General features: G+C 31.4%; 2 protein-coding genes across 9 annotated transcripts; one reads left to right on the plus strand and one right to left on the minus strand.

The window, feature by feature from the left end:
• Window positions 1-824: 824 nt before the first annotated feature.
• On the plus strand, window positions 825-2,434 carry LOC108476144 (non-specific lipid transfer protein GPI-anchored 20). Its single transcript, XM_017778258.2, has 4 exons — window positions 825-1,285; window positions 1,374-1,403; window positions 1,913-1,972; window positions 2,096-2,434. The coding sequence occupies exons 1-4, from the start codon at window positions 940-942 to the stop codon at window positions 2,275-2,277; spliced, it is 618 nt and encodes a 205-aa protein (XP_017633747.1). The 5' UTR covers window positions 825-939; the 3' UTR covers window positions 2,278-2,434.
• Window positions 2,386-8,594, minus strand: LOC108476143 (deoxymugineic acid synthase 1-B-like). Of its 8 annotated transcripts, XM_053026004.1 has the most exons (7): window positions 7,459-7,611; window positions 6,693-6,765; window positions 5,292-5,373; window positions 3,776-4,173; window positions 3,455-3,698; window positions 2,786-2,965; window positions 2,386-2,696 (listed from the first exon to the last, which is right to left on the minus strand). In XM_053026004.1, the coding sequence occupies exons 3-7, from the start codon at window positions 5,292-5,294 to the stop codon at window positions 2,472-2,474; spliced, it is 1,050 nt and encodes a 349-aa protein (XP_052881964.1). In that variant the 5' UTR covers window positions 5,295-5,373; window positions 6,693-6,765; window positions 7,459-7,611; the 3' UTR covers window positions 2,386-2,471. The 8 variants fall into 8 exon arrangements, with proteins under 8 accessions (XP_052881964.1, XP_052881969.1, XP_052881967.1 ...); XM_053026009.1 differs by lacking the exons at window positions 5,292-5,373; window positions 7,459-7,611 and adding an exon at window positions 8,490-8,594 and having other exon boundaries at window positions 3,776-4,163; XM_053026007.1 differs by lacking the exons at window positions 5,292-5,373; window positions 7,459-7,611 and adding an exon at window positions 8,490-8,594.
• Between the last annotated feature and the right edge of the window lie 1,507 nt (window positions 8,595-10,101).

Raw genomic sequence — 10,101 nt, forward strand, 5'->3', positions numbered from 1 at the left:
TCAGAAGATCAAATCTAGTAGTACAAAGCAAGGTAGTCAGTACTGTAATGGTGGGCGTACCGTTTTTGTCTTGGTACAGGTACGAACCAATACCAACATGTTTTAATGCACTGTTTCAAGTTTATTGATGTTTTTAAATTTTTATATATATATATATATATTCCAATTTTAATGTTAAATTATATATACATTTAAATATTTTTCACACATATATTTAGTTTAACTTTTAGTTTCTTAATAAATCATATATTAGTTTGGTCAAAAAATAAATTATATACATGTAAATATATTTATATGTAAATATACATTTTAAAATTATTAATTATGTTCATTAATTTCCTTTAATAACTATTAAATTTAAATGTAGTTATAGAAAATCAAAATGATTAAAATAAAAAAATAAAAATTGGTTTAAAATATAAAAATTTTGTACCAATCATTACGAGCCGATACACATCAATACAAGTCGACGTTGATCAAAACATACCAAAATAAATCGAAATTTTAACTGAAACGGAATATAAACTACTTGATATTGGTTTAGGGTTGGAACGATATACAGTACCGATTACCACATTTTGTTAATAGCATAGGGACCAAAACCGAAATTCTACCTTTTAAATTATAAAGACCTTAGAAACTTTGACTTTATTAAGCTTTAGACTTGATAAGGTTGGGAATTTTAGAAGGTTTAAAGGTCAACAACAAAAGTTTAATTAGACAAACTACGTGGCTAAATCAATCCCCTTTGCTTCATTCATGATTGATTAAAAAGCCTTAAAGGTAGTTCAACTTCAAAACCAACTTCAAATCCACCTCTTTAGTCCCCTCCACATCTCTTCACCTATAAATTCACACTCACCCATCTCTTTTCCCTTCCCATCATCAAATTCCAACACCCAATTCCAAAACACACACCAAATTCCAACACCCAAAATAATGGCCCTCTGCAAGCCATATTCTAGGTTGGTCCTAGCACTGGCCATGGCATTGGTGGCAGCTACGGTGCCTGTTTATGGGCAGAGAACTATCAACACTCCATGCACCCCATCGGCACTTAACATCTTCACTCCTTGTATGAACTTGCTTACCAATAGCAGTGCCAATGGTACTTCGCCCACTGCAGATTGTTGCAACTCGCTTAAAACGCTCACATCGAGCGGCATGGACTGTTTGTGCCTCATTGTCACCGGGAGTGTCCCGTTCCGTTTACCTATCAATAGAACTCTAGCTATTTCTCTTCCCCGAGCTTGTAGCATGCCTGGTGTCCCCCTCCAATGCAAAGGTGAAATATATATTACATTGTTTTGTTTTTGTGCAACTTCATATATATAATGGAAAATACTTAAATGAGAATTTTATTTGTTTTGCAGCCTCTGTTGGTGCACCTGTTCCTGCTCCAGGTATGGTTAGAGTAGACTAACATATTTTGAAAAGGTTAAATTTTGATTTTGGTCTTTTTACTATGCTCAAATTTTGGAATTAATTCTTATAATTTAATTTGCCATTATTTAGTCTTTTTACTTTTAAAATATCGAATTAATTATTTCGGTTAACATGTTGAAATCATTATGATGACATATTATTTTTTTTGTTAGAAGAGTTTTTTAAAATAAAAAATTAATATATATTAACACTTTAACTAGAAAAACTAATGGTATTATTTATTTAGATTAATTAATAACATTATAAAAGTAGACCCCAAAATTTTCTTCCGGCAGCCGAGTGACCCGCCCGACTCGATGGGTCTCACTTGAAATTGGACAAATATTTTACCTTGATCCGGACTAAATTTAATTTGATATGGGCAGGTCGGACCTGAAAATGGACAGAAAATTACACATTTGCACAGTTCATTATAAACTGAAATTTTTCATACATGCTAATTAGTTGGGTTATTATTCCTTGGTAGGTCCAATTTCACTTGCACCAACCCTTTCTCCAGGAACATCACCAACTTTAAGCCCAGAAGGTAAACAAATACTGCTCTTTTTGAGCTCAATTTTCAATAGTAATACATTTTCACAAGCAACCACTTCAGCAGTTTAATCAAATTTGACTATATTTCAATGATAAATCTGAATTTTCTCAACAGGTTCCATTGTGCCAGAACCAACAGGACCTGCTGAAGCACCGGAATCCAACACGACCCCAACTGCCACGACGGGTAGCCGCCCTGTTCTGAACCCCACAGCATCAGCTGCCGATCGTTCCTACGGTTTTTCACCATCGCTTGTGTTGTTGACATTTGGGTTTGCTGTTTTCAAGTACTACTAGGCAACCAATATTCATATTTCTATGTTCTTATTTATGGATTGTGTGAGAAAGTATATTCTTTTTAGTGGTCTGAACTGAAACCATTGTTTTTTTGAGCATATTGGGTGATTGTTTTTAAATAAACTGGTTAATTTGAAGTTTGCAACAAATAAACAAACATATGTTATATCTATATCTATATCTATGGATAAAATTCAAATCTCCCCATCCCAAAATTCTTGAAGAGACTTGAAAGGACCATCATCTGATACAAAGTCCAGCGCTGGATATCCTTTGCACTGTGGGAGTTGGCTTATTTTAAGCAACTCATCATCACTGAGCCTCCAATCAAAGATGTCAAGGTTTTGTTTCATCCTTTCCTTGTTGAAGCTCTTCACTATCACACACACTCCTTGTTCATATGCCCATCTCAAGCAAACCTGTTCATTTTTCATTCCAAATTACCTCATTTTTTAAACTCAGCTGGCAAACTTTTTGTATGTTAAAATAAGATGATATATAATAATACCTGAGCAACTGATTTTCCCTTGGCTTGGGCAATTTCTTTGAGTACATCACATTCCATCACCTGATTTGTTCCCCACGCAGTTCCTTTGGCACCCAAAGGAGAATAAGCCTCCACAACTATGCCTTTCTCCTCACAAAACTTCCTCAGTTTCTTTTGTTGCCACATTGGGCTCATCTCCACCTTTCATCCCCATGCATCACAATTTATTCAAATCCAACATTAATATAGCCATTAATTGAAAAAGAAAAAAGTTAAATATGAAAATTATGGATTTAGTCCCTATACTTTTTAAATATTGAAAATTTAATTTTGACCCAAATAGTAGCAATTAAATCAATTTACTTAAATTCAATTATGCGTAAATTTATAGAATTAATGATCTATATTCTCCATTTAGATCATTCTAAATTTCTATACTAATATTAACTAGATTTTTAGTGAGTAATATGTGAAAATAATAAACTGATATAACATTATGATAATATATTTGCTGCATTAAATTTGAAAAATAGTAAAATTTAGAACAAGTGTAAACTAAAATTTTAGATTTTGAAAAGTAAAAAACTAAAACTAACCAAATTAAAGCATAAGAATTAAATCCACAACTTTCACAAACTACTCAGTACTAATATTTAACCCAAACAAACATTATATTAAAGTGATCCTTACTTGGTTGACTGCTGGTGGGATTCTGGCACTCGAAAGGAGGTTTTCTAGTTTCTTGCAGGAGAAATTGCTTACACCAATAGATTTTGTTAGGCCAATATCATTACACTCCTCCATAGCTTCCCACACAGATTTTATATCCATAGGAACCATGTCTTCTTTCTTAAAAGGAAATTCAGGTTTACCTGGCTTTAAACTCAGTGGCCAGTGAATTAGATACAGATCAACATACTCCAACTTCAAATTCCTGTTGAAAATTAAGAATCAAACATAGTGAAAAAACATCAGCAAGAAAGGGGAGTATACGTATATGAATATATATACTTGAGTGTTTTGTGGAGTGCTGGGAGGACAAGGTCATGGTGTGCATCACTGCACCATAGCTTGGAAGTAATGAAGAGTTCATCTCGGGATTTGATTATCCCTAGACGGAGGGCATCTGATATCGCTTCACCTAAAGGCTGTTCGGATTGGTAAACAGCTGCTGTGTCGAAGTGACGGTACCCTAGTTTGAAAGCTTCGATGATGGTTTCTTTCAAGGTATCCCTGGAAGCACCGAAAGGATATTCGGCTGTGCCGAAGCCTATAAAGGGAATGGCTTTTTCATCAGTTGATCGGTGAGGGAACGTCGGGACGCTTTGCACTGACATGGTGGATATCTCTAGCCTTGTTTCCTTCTCCGGCGACTGCATTTTGGTTCCAGCTTCCATGTCTACGAACAACTATATATGATTATCAGTTAAATATCAGTATCCTTCCCACGGCATTGATATTGACATCCTAATATATATATATTAAAAATTTCAATCGGCATGTTTACGTCATTTGAATCCACCTCCATTGGCGTCCTAAGATTAAAGTTAATTCTCGAATAAGGACTAAATTGAAATTAAGGAGATATCGTTGAGGGACTAAAGAGGTGAACATCATTAAAGGATTTGTAGATCATGATAGTTGAAGAATGACTACTCTAAAATTGGATAATTTGAGGAGGACTTAAAGTGCAAACGTCCCAATAAATTAAGGGACTAAGTACAAGAGCTGAAGGACAATAACTAGAGAATTTGGCATGATCTAAGAAATGAAAAGAAAAAGAAAAATGAGGCTTGATGACACCTTCATATTAGGTGTCAAGTAAGTATTAATTGGAGGCAAATTATGAGTTACGTGGCAACGCATTAAGTTGCCAATTTCCTCCACCTTGCATGCAGGACGATACTATTTTTTTTTCCTTCAACGTATATTGCAGAATTGGTTAAAAAATGCCATAAGTGCTTCTATTTTTCACAAATTTAAAATTTAATTTTTATACTTTTATTTTTGAAATTAATCTAAAATTTTTAAGTTTTAAAATTTAATTTTTAATAAAATTTGTTAATTTGACTTTTTAAAATAAAATGTGCTCAATTAATAGCAATATAACTAAAAAGAATAATATTATAATAAACCTGTATTTAATAAAATTATGATTAAATTTTAAATATAAAAAAATAGAAAAAAACTTATAATATATTGCACCCTACCAAATTTTGTAGATTTAAACATGAGTTCACCTCTCGATTAAATTTTAATTTGACTAACTAGTAAATCAATATAAAATAATGTAAGTTCGAATATATTAAAACGTATTATTTTTCTATTTATAAATTAAAGAGTAAGTATGAATTTTCACCAATAACACTTCTCACTTCCATTCAAGCCCAAATTCATTTTATATATTTATTTATTATTTCTAAATTCTAATTTAATAGTAATTCTAGACCTTGCATAAAAAACTATGATTAAAATCTAGAATAAAATTGTTAAAAAATCAATAATAGACCCAAGTCTAGTACCGCACCATATTCGTGAAATATAAACAAAGGGTTGCTTGTAAGATAGTCCAAATGGAAGTGGAAGAGATCTGTAAAAATCTTGATGATCTGAAAAAGAGATATGAACTAAAAATTTCACCAAGAGCTCATGAAATAGTGAAAACTAAACCTCTTTTTATTCATAAATAATCTTCATTTTTAGGAAATATTCAATAACAAGAGGACTTACAATCAATACCAACAAGAATATCAAATATTTTTTTTTTGAATAATCTCATTATAGGTTTTGATAATATCTATTCTCTTCGACATCATCTCTAAAACTGCCCATAGTCCCTCTCTAATCCATGAATAGGAGGATAATGCTATAACACCCCAAACCTGTATCTGTCGCTAGAGTAGGGTTATGGAATATTACCAACCAATCAAGCATTTAACAACCAATTCATAAGTAATCATAAGCATATTCTAATTCAATCATTAAAATGTGAATTGTCCCTAATCGAGCTTTAAAGTTCCCTTAAAAACATTTTGGGACTAATAGAAATCATTTGGGAAGTTAAAGAAGAACTTGCATTTTTTTTTTACTACAGGGTTCACAAAACAACTAACAACCAAAGATATCCTAGGTACATGCCATAAAAAAAAATTAAACATCACCACACTTAAGATCAGGATTGTGGTTGTTGAATGCTGAGTCAGCGATCAAAATTAAAGAGAGTACCTAACCTATAGCCATCCTCCTTAGATCGTTCATAAAACCTTTCTGTATAGTCCAGTTGATACACGGCACTCGATGCCTAGCAGATAATCCGCGAAAGAGTTTGCGCCCAGCGCTAGTCGGATAAACCAACAAATGTGTGCCCAGCACTAGTCAGATAAACTGACGGAGGTTGCGCCCAGCGTTGGTCAGATAAACTGACAAATAATTAGTGAGCCCAGCTCTAGTTGGATAAACTAACAATATTTGCACCCAGTACTAGTCGGATAAACAGACGAATGTGTGTCTACCACTAGTTAGATAAATTGACGAAAGTTGCGCCTAGCGCTAGTCGGATAAACTGACAAATAATTTAGTGAGCCCAGCTCTAGTTGGATAAACCAACGATTTTGCGCCCAACGATAGTCGAACGAATCGACGATGTCAATTATTCATTTACAAGTCCATAATTTTTACTTTTCATAACTCAATATCAGATTTCATAATTTAACAACACTTCCACTCCAATTATCTACTAATCATACATTAATTTATTCCATAATGTCACATTCCATAATCCTCCATTCAATTGAATTAACTCATACCTCCATAAACTTCCATTCAATTTAATTAATAATTACACTAGGGATATATATTAAGGCATCAAGTAGTAACTAAATTAATGAAAACAATTTATAAAGTTCGAGCTTAGAGACTACGAACTTACCAAAATTCGATAGATGTCTACTCAGTGATCTTTTCCTTCCCACGGTTGATACTCGATCTATTCTTCACTTGATCTATTTTTAACAATTTAGCTCAATTAATACCATTCTTGTTGCTACTAAAATTAATCAAATCTTATATCTTAGTGCATACTTTCATTTAACAACAATTGCCATTTACTCAACTCAACTATTAACAATCCCCAATAATCTTAAATTTAATTCACTAAATATTTCCTTCTTATTTCAATAATTCACTAAATATACATTTAATTTATTAACAATCCCCAATAATCTTAAATTTAATAAAGTCATACTTTGCTAAATTTATTTAAGCATTTAACTCATTGCTAGCTAACGCTAACCGATTTCATATCACGAATTACTTTATATACTTAATGTACTTAGTAAATAAATCCCAAATTTTCCAGCATAAGAACAGTCCACTAAAACAGTCCCTACATTTCACAACATTAACAATTTAAACTATGTTATTTTGAATTTACAACATTTTAGTCCCTAGAAACTATTATCAATAAAAGCACCACACAATATGACCAATTTAGGCTACAAAATTTATACTCAATCATCACCTCAAAGGCATTTAGTATTCAAAAAAAAAAAAAACCCCAAACCTTTGAGTTTCTCATCCATGGTATCTTTCATAATTTCCATTCACTCTCAAAATTTCAATATGGGTAAACTAACTCATAACATTATATCATCAAAAATATAAATTTCATGCAAAAATGATCAAATCTAACTTACAAATTTACACCTGCATTAAACCCCATAGCCGAACAGCCGCTTCCCCCTTCTTCTTTTAGTTTTCGGTAGCAAAGAAAAGACAAAAGAGTTTCACCCCCTTATCTTCTTTTCACGTACCATATTTTTATCTCTTATTATTATTATTATTATTATTATTATTATTATCTTGAACTTTATTTCTTTTCTAATATATTATATATTTATATAATACTAATGAAATAGATCAAAACCATCTACTATCAATAACTCATCAAATTAATGGACTAATTTTAAATAGTCCCTTATTCTAATCCCACTTTGAAATTTAGTTCTAATTACTAATTTATCACCCATTTAAGTTAATCACTGTACTTAATTAAACCCTAATAATTAAAATCATCAAACTATCCTTCTACTCGTTTCTAAAATGACTCTGTAAATTATTAATCTCAATTTCATATACCATTCAATTCAATAAAATTAGCTACTTATTTACAATTTTACACATTTTCCCCAAAATATTTACATCCTATACAATTTAATCCATCGTATCAACCAAGTTAATTCCACAATTAACACATAACCCACCATTGCGAATACTTAACCCTTAATCTATATATATCTCTAATTAATAATAAAATCCTTCTCATTTATAATTTACTCAATTAAATCCCTAATTTTTAAATGTAGTAAAATTTTATTCTATAAAATAACACAAATTCAATCAAGCACCCAAACAAAACTCTTTCAAATAAAAGACTTCAAAATATCTCAATGACATATATATATTTTTTATACATTGATAATTTCACATAAATAAACAATTTAACCCCCCACATTTTCAAAATTTTCCATAATAATCCTCAATGTACAATTTACTTTACAAATCATATCACTTCACTTCCAGTTTTAAAAATCTACCAAATTAATATTAAGAACTTAGGTAAATTTTATTAACTACAATCATTCCACAAATTTCAACATGGGTATGCTAGCTCATGATCCTAAGGTTCCAAAAATATAAATTATAAGCAAAAAGGATCAAAACATACCAACTAATTTGAGCTTCAAATTAAAACAACAATGGCCGAATATGTTTTCTTCTTTCCCCCGAATCGACATGCACAGAAAATGAAGCTTAAAATTCATTCCCTCTCTCCACTAAGCTATTTGTTTCTTTTTATTTTATTTTATAAATAAAATAATCAATATTATATAACCACCATACTATTCATGATGATGCTCATACATTTCCACTAATTTATCAAATTTGGTCTAATTTTTTAATGAGTCCTTCACCTTATAATTTAACATTAATTCTTACTTTTTATCACTTATTCGATTTAGCCCCTTTATTTTAATTAAACACTCTTTCTTCAAAATTACATAACCAAAAATTTAATTCACTTCTAATATAACTCTGCTAATATTTTTATTAAATATTTACGAGTCCAGTTTAGGGAAACGAGGTCCTGATACCTCAATTTCCAAAACCCTTGACTTTAGAACTGATACACTTGTATCTTGTCTAACATTCCAATAATCAAAATTATTAGACCAACTTCAATATAATATTGTAATATCCTCGCAAATATTAATAAATAATATTCACTGATACTATCATAGGAAACAATATTCCAAAACCACTGTTTCCAACTTCATTGTCTTTTGAGTCATTACAAATGCGCTTCAGTACACTCGAACCACGTATTCCTATATTGGCAACAATGCCCATACCAATTGAGTTAAGATTCAATCGACACAAGTCTACTAAATATTTGATTCTCAGGTTTGGATTTCAAATATTTGGTTGGCATGTTTTGATTAAAATTTGTTAAATTCTTAATTGATTGTGGATTTTTAGTAGTCCACCGTAGATAATTCATGTAAGAATCAAGTCAAGTATGGAATGTATCAAGAATGTAACACCCCTTACCCGTGTCTGACAGTTTCGACCCCTCTTCACTAAAAATTAATTATCTCCTCATACGGAATTTGGATGATATTCCAGTTTGTTTCTTTTGAAAATAGACTCATTAAGGATTTTAAAAATATAAATTATAACCCATAATTATTTTTGTACAATTTTTAATGATTCAAATCAGAACAGGGGATTCCGAAATCATTCTGATTCTGTCTCACAAAAATTCAAATACATCATAATATGAATTTTTTTTGCTTACACCGTTTCTTTTATATGAAAATAAACTCAATAAGCTTTAATTGCATGTCTTATTCAACCTCTAATTCGACTTCTACCATTTTTGGTGATTTTTCAAAGTTACACAACTGCTACTGTCCAAAACTGTTTTATTACTAAATTTCACTCTTTCATGTTTTCTTTGTAGTAACTTTCATTGTAGCACTTACTCCATATCAATCTTACTAAAGTTCGATCACATATCGAGCACATTACTTATAAGTTTACACACACGTACCTGCACTTATTCATCACATAGTCATATTCAATTACACCTAGTCATCTCCCGTTGAACACGTCAGAATAATAACGGATACCTAGTGGCCTGCACATAGTACCACACTTGTGACCAACGCTATCTTTCTTCACAAAGTGGCCTTCACATAGTACCACACTTGTGACCAAGCTATCTCTTCTCAAAGTGGCCTTCACATAGTACCACACTTGAGTCACTAGTGACATGT

This window comes from Gossypium arboreum, chromosome 3 (assembly GCF_025698485.1).
Source record: "Gossypium arboreum isolate Shixiya-1 chromosome 3, ASM2569848v2, whole genome shotgun sequence".
NCBI classification, from domain to species: Eukaryota; Viridiplantae; Streptophyta; class Magnoliopsida; order Malvales; family Malvaceae; genus Gossypium; species Gossypium arboreum.